General features: G+C 41.7%; 1 protein-coding gene across 2 annotated transcripts in view; it reads left to right on the top strand.

Moving 5' to 3' along the window:
- The first annotated feature begins 231 nt into the window (after positions 1 to 231).
- The window catches only part of LOC118327185 (cytoplasmic phosphatidylinositol transfer protein 1-like), a 76,867-nt gene continuing 65,108 nt past the window's right edge, over positions 232 to 11,990 (top strand). For both annotated transcript variants that reach the window (XM_035660453.1, XM_035660454.1), the window contains exon 1: positions 232 to 522. In XM_035660453.1, the coding sequence (XP_035516346.1) occupies positions 475 to 522 (48 nt within the window). In that variant the 5' untranslated portion in view covers positions 232 to 474. The remainder of the gene's footprint in view (positions 523 to 11,990) is intronic.

The raw sequence follows: 11,990 nt of genomic DNA, 5'->3' as shown, positions 1-11,990 counted from the left end.
CTCTTGTGTGTGGTTTCAAACTAGCTTCAGATGAAACAATCCATCCCACTGACCTTTTCTTATGTGTTTCCTTATAAAAATAGATAACTAAGACTGTAATACATAAAAACAGACCTCTCTCGAACGTGACCAATTTAACACTCTTATTTTGAAGGCCGAAATTCTACGTTTCCGGTCGTGTGCGGCGCTGTTTGCCACTAGCTTAACCCTAACCCCTGATAGGAGGGGACAATCCTGAACTGAGCTCATTTCTGTCCTCACGTTCCCCGCCGGATAGAGAGTCCCCTGGTTCCGATGAAAGAAACTCGTAACACGGGGTATCTTTCATAACCCGGGCTAACCATCCTGCCACATGCGCTGACACGTCTCCAGATATTACACACATCCCGTCGGTCGGTCGGCGGGGGGGAACCTTTCACTTGGGCTGGTTTTTGACACATTGTGAGTACATAGACGAGACGCGCTGAGGGGAAGATGTTGCTGAAGGAGTACAGGATATGTATGCCCCTCACAGTGGAGGAGGTGAGTTTCCCACTATGTCTGTTTTGTTTTGTTTTTTTTACACTTTGTGTTTCATTCCTAAACCCGGCTGAGGTTCGGCGTTGTTCATGCGACTCTTTAACAGCCACACCGTTGAGGGCTTTTTGAGGCCCCGGACATGTGGCAGGAGGTCACATTAAGGGTGAGGATAACAAATGAGTACAAATACAGATGAAGTTCATTGAAGACTAAACCAGTCCCTCATGTGTGTCTTGCTCTTCCTCTGCCATCACAAAGTCTTCACTGAGGCGCCGAGCATGAAGTGAAATGTGACCACTACTTAAGGAAAGAAGAACTTCAGTAATCCTGAATATATTTTTTGGAAAGATGGTGAACAGAGGGTCAAGTGTCACCTCATAGAACAAAAAACCAATATCTGTTATAGGTATTTAAGAGTTAGTAAGATTAATTGGACTGATGATAATATATATATGGTCAGCACCCTCTCTCTCTGTCTGTCTGTCTCACACACACAATTACATGTACATTGCATTACATCCATGCTGCCCTTATTGGTAGTGGCACTAGGGGAACATAGGGATGACCCCGGCACGAGCACAGTGCAGAGCATGGGTCTCTGCACTCAGTGCTGTTTCCATAGCACTAATAGTTCCACTTGCATTGATTAATGTGAGAATGAAAGAGCTATTGTCTGTATTCAAACCTGTTTCGTCTCAGGACTCAGTCTAAAATTAGAAGGTGGAGATGAATGCTCTCTTGTCCTGGCATGCATGCTGTAGAGCGGAGCAGCACCTTTTTCAATTATCGCCCATGTCATTTGTTTTCTTACTCGTCTCAGTTGCTTGTGTTGTTGTTGTTGTTGTTGTTAGGAGTGGGTGTTGTTGTTGGTTTTCGTGTAGCTGAGGGCTGCACGTCAGGTGGAATAGTGGTCTGGCTGCAGCCCAGCATCTCCTCTGACATCTTGTCAGTTCAGATGTTGAGATGAGAAGCCAGATGAGGTTTAGTCTCCTCTGAAGAAACATCATGAAGCTTGAACGGCGGTAACAGCAGCGCCTTGGCCAAATAATTAGCATTTTTCACTTAAGCGAAGTTATTTTTAGAAAGGAAAGGAAGCTAAAAGAATCTCTTACACATCCTTTCACATTTCCTTCTCTTTTATCTCTTACCGTTGGTCTCCGCTAACACGTGTAACCTGCAGCTAACTGCGTCAAGTTTATGCCCATTTTAAGGACTGTTAACACGCATTCTAGGAATTGAGGAGATCTCTATAGATTTATGTGGAATCACATGCGTCCCTGCTTTGTGTTACAGGCTGACTGAATGGCTTCACATTTACATGAAATTCTTGCCAAGTGTAGGTTTAAAAAGGAACAATAAGTTGGCTTTCCCCCTGGCCACCAGGCTGCCAGTGCTATATTCTCTCATCACAAGCAGTGAAAAAGGCGTTTCACCACTGATTCATGCAGTAACCTGCCATCAAGAGGGAAACGGGGAGAATGAGTACGCCGATCTTCCTGCACATGTTCCTAAATACCTTTGCAGTGTGTGTGTGTGTGTGACATTGCGTGTGCGTGTGTGGCAGTGTGCATTCATACGTGCGTTTTCCGCTCAGTAAATCAACCTTGAGGCTTCACCATGTGTGTATTTGGTGCCCTGAGGTACTCCTCTGGGCACCAAATACACACATGGTGAGAGCTCTCTCGTCACGTCCATTGAACTTGTGAACAGATGGTTGTTATGGGAAGCAAGAAGAGTGTAATTAAAGGCTCAATCTGTGATTAAATGCACAGCACCGACATTCAAAATACAGGATTGAATTTCACTATTATTCCAAAAATGACGGCTGTGTTAATACACTGATTAACAGTAGATAATAAGTAAATCTAAGTTTGTTTATATACGTGAATAAATCATTTACCAGTCAATCCCTTCAATTGTACTACTGAATACACTTGCTTTATTTACACAGCTTCTTGACAATATAAAATGCTACAGAGGAAAACACTTTGTTCACAATGCAGGCCAGATGTAAACAGTGATATGCACATCCAATTTACGATTAAGCTAAACAACCAGTTCAAGCTGCCAATAAGTTATTATTATTTTTTTTTAACTGGTTATTGTCAAGCAGGTGACGATGAGGGTTCATGTGGATGTGTATAACGAAGCAAAACAGGGCACCCCCTTTGAACTCTTGAGATCCAATATCATTAGAAGTGAGGAGCATACACTACATCTGTGGGATTAGAAAAAAATTGGGTGCAGCAGATCGTGATTTGAAACGGCCACAAGCTTTAACACTGTACTCAGATTGTAACATTTGAAAAAAAAAAAAAAAGTGGATGGATGCATTAGTCTTACACATTTTAGCAAACAAGAAGAGTGGCCATCTATTACTGCTCAAATAGGCCCTGCACTTTGCTTCCATTTGTACTTTTTGCGAAGATAAAGCCTTGTTTGGGCCAGCAGGGAAGCGGGGCATTGTTTGTTGACAGTCCTAACTGAGAAAGAAGTCTCCCCTAATGTTCCAGCGGGGGAAACGTAGAGGAGGTGGTGGCTTGTTCTGTTGGTTCTTATCATGGCCGCACACATTGAGCTGAGTGTCATCCCTTGTCTCCTAAAAGTTGAGTCAAAGTTTCCTGTCTGTCCAAAGGGAGAGGAAGGGTGGAATGATGGAAGGAAGGGTGGGTGGATGGTGCAGTGAAGGATAAACTACTTGTGTGCGGACTGCTGAGGGGTTTTAGAGGACAGAAGGTGGTGGAGAGGACGGAAAGTTTCTGGGAGAATTTTTTTTTTCTTCTTTCAAATTCCCCAGGGTCATGCACTAATACACTGTGTGTGCGCGCTTAGATTTGGAGTCATGGGGACATGCAAGGTCACGTCTCTCTGTGTATTGTCTCCGGGAAGAGATTACTGTCTGCTGCTTGGCTGTGTTGCGTCATCACAGTCTTACTACTGCAGATGTTGGACCGACTATCCGCGCAGTGTTTATACAAGTTTAACAAACACCATACGCACTTATGAAACCATTTAGCAATACCAGAGTGTATGAGTTGTTCTGTGAGCCTTTTATTCTTTGTCCTCTTAATCATCAACTGCCTGTCTGGGTGTGTGTCTGGCATGTTTGTGCTTTTCCCTCCATTTTCTCCATTCACGTAATTTCCAGCGAAGAATTAGAACTAATCACTTTCCTTCTTTCTGGGGAACCTTGTGGTTTCTTTGTGTTAACGGAATAGTTTGATGTTATGCTTAGCCTAGCGTAAAGAATGGATACATGAGAAAACCGGGTGAAAGAATCCTCTAGAACTCACACATTTACATGTTTTATCTAAAAGCAAGTGTGAGAACAACAGCTTGTGGTTCTACGGGGGGGGGGTTGTTATCATCTGGAGTCTTGTTGCTACCATGAGGTTGCCAGGCCAGCAGCGGGGGCACCGGGAAGTCACTGCTCCTGGCCAGGAAATAGTCCTGGATATTACCAGACTAGCTGTTTCCCCCCTGTTTTTCTTTATTAAGAGAAACTAATCGGCTGCTGGCTGTAACCTCATATTTAATGGACACACGAGAGCTGTACTGATCTTGTCATATAATTATTGGCCACAAAAGAAATAAGTGTAGGGTATTTTACAAACTGTTGCACTGTTAAACACTTTTAAAGGAAATTCTGGGCCCCCCCTTTTTTACTGTGAAAACCAAGACAATAGGAAAGGCCCTATCTACAGCCAGTGTTTGGTTTGTCTTTTCTGTGCTACTGTTGGCGGTTCAACGTGGTGCACTCCATGGAAGGTGACCCGCTGTGTCTGTAGATAAGGTAGGTAACAAAAACATTAATCAGTTAATTGTTTCAGATGAGGTTCAAAGAAAGAGTCCCAATGGAAACTGCTCACAGTAAAGTCTATGGACAGCGTGGATAGATGTCACTATAGCGTTAAATGGATGAATAGTTTTTTTGTGTTTGACCCTAAATGTAGTAAGAAGGGCCAGGAATGGCTCAGTATAACCAAATCAAGAAATTCAGGTCTGGATAAAGTCTGTAACTTTCAAGGAGTTCAGAGACAGTGGAGCTTCTGTGTTTGAGTATTGGTTGAAAGTTCCATCTCAGACAAGATTTAGATGTAACCACTTAGCCAAGAAATAATCATTTTCCCTTCTCAGTCCCTTGGGGCTAACTCGGCTCTGTTCTTCTCCTGGGAGGAGAGCCATTCATCAGCCACCGCGCCCATTTTTTTCCTGGAAAGGAACGCGAGGTGATGCATCACAGGAGACACGGATAGATGTGTTCCTTCTCCTGTCTACCGTTATGTCTTTCTTTTCTGCAGTACCTCTCACTTGTACCTCCCTGTCTTTGGCTGACATGCCCTTTTTTTTTTTTTTCAAGCTTGTGATAAAAATGCTGACATCACCCAACCTTTGGCTGACCTGAGTCACTGTGTGTCTCCAGCAGCACGCCTGCTTTCAGAACCTGTATTTACTCTTAACATGGCCTCGGTTGATGAATATGAAGTTTTCATCCCTACTTCGACTTCACACGTGATTAGTCGATACCAATAGCAGGGAAATTCCACGATACTTGATTAGTGATAGACTGATTAATTAGGCTGATTATTTGGCATTTTGAGACTATCGGCATAAACCGATGTCTGTACTCACAAGGCTGATAAATGAAAAATGTCATCAGACATTTGTAGTCAGCCTTGTCAGTGTGGAGCAATGTTAGCGATGAGTTTTGGGAAGGTGGAGAAAAAGTTAGTTTTGAGCCCTTTACTATAACTCTCATGTATCCTGCTGTAAACATATGTCTGTATTTCCGGGAGAGTAGAATAGAATTGTTCATTGCTTTGCTTTGTTTTAATTTCAGGATTATATATCGGCCATCGGCAACCCTGCTCTCTAAATATCAGCATCGGCCATTGAAAATCCAATATCGGTCAACCACTATTCTTGATATCAATTCGATACCACGGTAAAGAAGTTTTTTTTTGCCCCAGATCCCCGTGTAATATCTGCTGATACCGAGTCCTGATCCAATACTTGTATTTTCCTTAACAATGCAGGTGAATAGCTCTGCATTGCATTTAGAAAAAATGCAACCAAGCTGTTCCTACAATATATTATTAAGATTTTTCTCTCTCCCTTTAAAAGTGTCCTGCAGTGTTTGTTGCTTCAGTGCAGCCTTGGCCACCCTGAGTGACCTGAATGAACTGAATGAACTGTATTCTGCTGAGTTTTTATTTTCCTCGTCTGTACATATTTTGTGCGGATTACATTAATATATTACTTTTATTTGTTCTTTTTCTTCTTCCTGTCTCATTTAGAGTATTTGTAGGCGTGTATGCTGTGCCGTCAGGTCCGGGAGAATTGCATCCTCAGTAACTTTGCTTCCTATGGTAGTGTAGAAAAACGAGTACCATCAATTTTTTAGAATTTTACTTTTCACTTGGTACGGAAGTATCGGTTCCGTGACATCCCTATTCTTTACGCTTTATTTGTGTAGTGAAAAGGGCACCGGAGACTGCTTAGAATTGTGCTTAGGCTTACAAAGACCCAGTAGGTATCGGCTGAAGAAGGTTTTCACAGGATACCATGGATACCTTTAGGGGCAAACAAAACTGAAGCAGATCTTCAGTGCAGACGAGCAGCCTCTTTTTTCCCCCCAATTAACTGTAGTTAATTGACGTTCAGCGAAAGCCTGTGAAAAAGACCCCCATTCAAAGATGAATTAACTGACCATCCACGTGTTTTGAGCCTGTTTGATGTAGTTGCTAGATGGTCGTACACGTTGGCTGAATGCTGTTTAATGGGGTGTTAGCTCTGAAGGATTATGGCACCATCTGATTGTATAAAACTGTAATCTGCTCTAAGACCTGTGTTGAAGGAACATCTTTTTTCTAGGCTGTCATGTGCATAGTAAAACCAAAGGTGTAACCATTTTTGACCACCATGCTTACTATTCAAATCAGCAAAGTACTCGGGACAGATTATTTAACCCCAGAATTAACGATAGCTCCTGTTTCCATGTTGCATATGTATGAGTGTGTGTGTGTGTGTTTGTAGTTTTTGAATGAATGTTAAACAAGTAGCAATGAGCATATGGTAAATCGCCTTTGTCATCCTGTTATGACTTTTGCAAAGGGAAGCTGCATGTGTTGGTGCTGTTAGCAGGCTGAGAGAGTAGATGGTTTGACTCGGGGATGAATGACTGTTGAAATGGGAGGATGTGGCGCTGGCTGCTTGAATGAATGGTCGGATGGATGGCTGGAAGGACACCTGGGTAGCTGTCTTACACCAGCATTTTCCAAGGCGTAAGCATCTCTGCAAGCTGCAGTCTTGCCAGAATTCATTAAAGAGAATGAATATCTTGTAATGTTGTGTGCCCCACATTTGCTAGAAACCACGTTTATTCACCTTACTAAAGCCTCATTGTGTGATGTAAGTTGCACACCTGCATGTGCACAGCTGGTGGGGTTGAGACATAAAAAACTCACACCGCAGAAAACCATTTGTCCAAAAGCAGCTGGCTCACAGAAGTGCGGTCAAAACCTAGTGGTATTGTATTGCAGTGGACCCATGAAGTACTGTAAAAGGATTAGAACCGCTGTGTCATATTGTGCTTTCGCCCATGAAGGATTATCTGTCATAAATGAACATAGAAGTGTTCATGTTGTACAGTCATTGTATCAACCATCAAGCATGACATTGATAATTTGAACCATTTTACGCAATGCTGCCTTCCATGACTTAAGGCATCATTAAGTGGATGAATTTTTATTTGAATAGAATTTTCCCAAATGACAGTTGAAGGTTTTTAGCAGTGATCGCAGTGTCTCTTTCCTCTGGTTACTTCATTCATGTTGAAAGAAAAAAAACAACAACTTCTCAGTGATTGCTGGTTTGTTAAAGCCCCCTTTTAATAAGGGCTCTTTAACAAGATTGGTTGCCTTTGTTCAATCCCAGAGCATGTTTCCATGACGCCAGCAGTTAATTTCATGTATCCACAGGCAGGGAGAGCTGAAAAGCTGTGCTTTAGCTCAGCAAGGACAGCCAGGCTTCTTCCTAGACAAATCAAACAGTTTTTTTTTGGGTAAGGTAATTAAAGAATACAGTGTCCTTGGAGGGCTGGGTGTTCCTGGATTTTAGAATGGGTGATGTAATGAAATGTAATATAATGTTGTGTAAAGTGAGACTTTATTGATCCCTGTAGGGAAATTCTCCCCTCTTGTCCCCATTCACAGAGGGAGGTCATTCAGGTGGATGTTTGCCAACACGGGGGCTTCACCCTTGGATTTTGGGTTGAACTCCTAGCTGCTGACTTATTACACCATCTCGCGGCTCTCCATAGTACATCAACCAAGCCTCAATATGACATACAAACTTCAAGGCACACAATTTGAATTATTTTTCAAATCCACTGCTACCCATTTATTCAGAATATTGTTTTTTTTTTCTCTTTACGGTTAGACCCCTCCCATTCACTGCGGGCTTTGTTTAGAAAATGGGGCCTGTGAGATGCTGTTTGTTTCTTTGGTGTCATGGTAAGGTGCAAGGCCTTTTTGCCATCTGGTATACATGACAATGCTGTGATTCAATCAACATCCCATTTACTGCCATTTACTCTTCTAGAGGAAACCATCATGGGTTGTGATGGACCATTATCCACGGATGAGACCCATTCTCATTTCCTAGATGGCTGTGTGTGTGTGAGTGTGTGTTTATGCGCCAGTGTGCTTGTGTATGTGTATTGTATCACCAGAAAGGCTGTTTCCTAACACAACAGCTACATGAGATCGTCACGCCTTTCTGACAGTCACACTCTGAAGAGTGGCTGTTTCACTTATCTGTGGAACACATTCTGTTTGTCTCTCTCTCTTGTACACACCCACACTCGGAGTGTTAGTGTGTAATTCTATAATTTAACAGTAACACGCATACACACACATCACAGGGGCACATTATCATTGGCTCTGTCTTGTAAGCTGTTCAGCGATCTGTACTCGGTAGCAGCATCCACCACTCCAGTCCTAATATACTCAGATGAGGCCAATGATGAGCTTGGTGTGCTGGTGTAGAGTTAAAATCATGATGATCGCTTTTTGAAAAATAACTTTGCATGAAATTAAAAACCAGCCAGCTTTCATTGGGAGTGTTGCCTATTCCTTTTAAAAAAGGTACATTACTTCTGACGGCCTACTTCAAAAATATTTCCTAACATGACAGCTTGATAATAAAAATAGTTTTTCAAAGTTTCTAGTTTTATCTTTTTTGTTATTTTAATTTTATTTGCTGCATCCTGCTTGTCGAGTTTTGGTATTAAACTGCCTCGTGTCACCATGGAGAAAAAGAGGAGTTCTTCCACCATCTCTGCGCTGCACCCACAAATCACAGGAGAGATGAGAGCCATATTCTAGCAGCAGCCGCAGTCTGAAGGCGGCTGCTAAATCTGTAACGTGCGGCTGAAAATAGAGACAAAGCAGCTGATTCTTTAGACCAAAGCCACTCTTCTTGGTGTGTTCAATGTGGACGTCTTAACTGTAACTGCTTACTGTTGCTGCTGTGGAATCACTTCACTCACTTCCACTGTGTCTTAGGAATGGCTGAAACTGCATGAGATGAGAAGAAAACTCTAATTTCCTACATTTACTGTTTGTTGTGCATCAACATGATCGAGAAATTTTAATTCTTGGTCTTATATTTGGTATTTGGTAAAACTGTGAAAGGAGCTTTTTGTATGAAAGTAAGGTCACCCAAATATGGTAAAAGGCTGAGAGGCTGGCAGGAAGAAGAGGGTGAGTTAATGGAATTATGGGTGAGATGAAGCTTCACAGCCTCTCCACAGTACTTGACATTACAGACATTCATTTGCTGCACTCAGCCAGGAACCTACAAGTGGATTTGCGCACATTTCTTTGTTGTTTATCAGAGGAGAATTCACAGGCTGTGGTTGAGCAACTCTTGACAGGAAAGATAGCAGGAATTACATGGAATAATTTGTTCCCCATCTGAATGCGTTTTTTAGTGACATGTGGAAGGATAAGTCAGTGTCAGGGAAGTAATGATGGAATAGTGACATATTACTCATGTTTTGTATCAATGTTGAGAGTTGAGTCAGATCTAGTCATATGTGATAATATACTCTATGCACGTTGATCATTGTGAGTGTTTGAGGTTCACTAAGTGTGCCCCCCTCCAAAAAAACCCATACATTAATGCTAATTGATTTTTCGATTAATGTCAGAAAGTAGTAAAAATGGTCATTACGTTGTTTTATACCCAAGGTGACATCTTACATTGGCTTATTTTTTCTGAACATTAGTCCAAAACCCGCAATTTTTCACATTCTTCGTTATATAGAAGAGAAAAAGTGGTACCAAATTACAAATTTCCACAAGCCCCTTTGTGTTTTATGAATTATTGCATCCTGCAAAGGGGGGTTTAACACAGAGCGAATACATCACTTTGCTGTCGGAGTTGAAGTGTTGGAGATTACAACACAACAAACATAGCAGTCAGTGAATTTAGATTCTGACTGTGATGCAAATAATTTGTTTAGAAAGAGGAATTTTGAGCACTATTATGATTTGTAGGGTGTTTTTTGTCTGTCTCTGTAGGTAGTCCCTAAATGTATTTTTAGCACTGCATGGCACTAAACACTCTTGAGCACAATATCATATTGCTGATCTAGCAATACAATGAGAACAGAGAACGTACCGTCTCCTTTTTTTATGTTGTCTGAATGAATAGAATGCAGCTATCCTTCAGGGCCGCATAGTCACACACTGTACTTTTGCATTAGTTAAATATTAAATATTTAGAGTAGATCTTTCTGAAATGCTCCAATCTTGACATATTGCTTAAAATAGTAATATTATTTGTCTGTTTGCCTTAAGCTATGGGCTGCCACTCTAACAGGGAAGTTTATCCAGGACTACTGGTCTCCACTTTTGACTTTTAATTTGTTCATGGTCATCTGAATATAAAGCACACACCACCAACTTAAATATAGGCTGTGTAATTTTGCTGTGACCTTGTGTCTAAAAAAAAACCTAGACTGAAGATGGTTGGTTTCTCTTGACAGTTACATGTTTCTTTCTGTTCACAACACACACTGACAATGACAGCAAATACATTTTAATGCAGCACACCATACAAACAATGCACACATCCATGAAGTGTCTTTTTTTCAATTGGACTGTAATCATCTGGTCAGGCCAGAGCATGACTGTTGAAGAGGCTGAGGAAAAACATTATCACAAGGTCCACATGAATACATCGTGGTGCTCAAAAGCGTGATTTAGACTTGTAATATCTCCATTACTTTAGCAAATGTTGCATTGATAATGCTATCACTTGAGCGTGAAAATGGCTTTAAAGTGGCCTTGTGTTTATTTGGCTACACTATCAGCGGCCAGCCATGTACTGTGTGCTCTGAGACTGATTAGGGCTATGGTTGTATTGTTAACTGTTTGCCTTTATTTTCTGACTAGCTTTTACCACCGGAGGCCATGAAGCGTGAGTTCTCATCTGATCAAATTTAATTTAATGTTCTGGTGGCCTCTTCTCACTGACTGTAGTTTCACTTACCTATGTGCGTGTGTCTTTGTATACGTGTTCACAGGCACAGATGTCTTTTCACAACCTGTACTTGTGCAGTAGCTGCTAGTCCCCGCTTTAACTCCACAGAGAGACTGAGATGGTACAAGCGCAGCAGACGAAGAGACAGAGTAGAAAAATTTAGCCTTTTCTCCCTTCTTTTCCTGCGTCTCCTTTTTCCCAAATAGTCTGTTGAAAGGTGAGAAGGATAGATTTACTAGAAATTTAAGCAAGACAGGGTGAGGGTAGACGGACAGAGGTGGTGAGAGGAGGTTCATCCAAGTTGCTCGCTGTAAAATACATGCAAATGGAAAGAGAGAGGGGAGAAAGAAGAGAGGAAGACCGAGTTGCAGAAGCTTGAGTAGTTGCATGAAATATGAAGATGGGTTGAGAAACAAGTCATCTATGGTTTAATGCAGCCAGTGGTTTCTGAGCAGCTCTTTTGAAATTGTGTCAGGGGGACTGCGGCTTGTTTACGGACACATTAAAAGGATGTTGCTGGTTACAGCTTGAAAAGATCTAATGAGAATAAATGCATTTGTGTAGGTTTTTGTGTTTGTTTGTCAAAGCTCTTTCAATTGTGTAAGCTCTTTCAACTGAAACAGGTTAGACCCTTAGTAATATCAATGCCCACATGTGCACAAAATGCAGGTGGAGAGTGTGCATCAGTTTTGTACTTTCTGTTGGAAAGTTTCGAAAAGGTTTGCTTTCAACTCTGTGTTGAGGAGGACACTTTTACACTCAGGATAAGAATACACTTGCGCACACTGGTCATCATGCTGTTCTGCTATGCCTCGAGCCCACGCACAGGTGCAACGCATCTTTGGAGAGAACTATCAGCTCAGCCCACACACACACACACACACACACACACACACACACACACACAGAAAAGAAAAACA

The sequence above is a fragment of the Morone saxatilis genome, unplaced genomic scaffold (assembly GCF_004916995.1).
Source record: "Morone saxatilis isolate NCDOM2014 unplaced genomic scaffold, NCSU_SB_2.0 Contig17, whole genome shotgun sequence".
NCBI classification, from domain to species: domain Eukaryota; kingdom Metazoa; phylum Chordata; class Actinopteri; family Moronidae; genus Morone; species Morone saxatilis.
The sequence above is the reverse complement of the archived record's forward strand: the minus strand, read 5'-3'. Positions and strand labels throughout refer to the sequence as shown.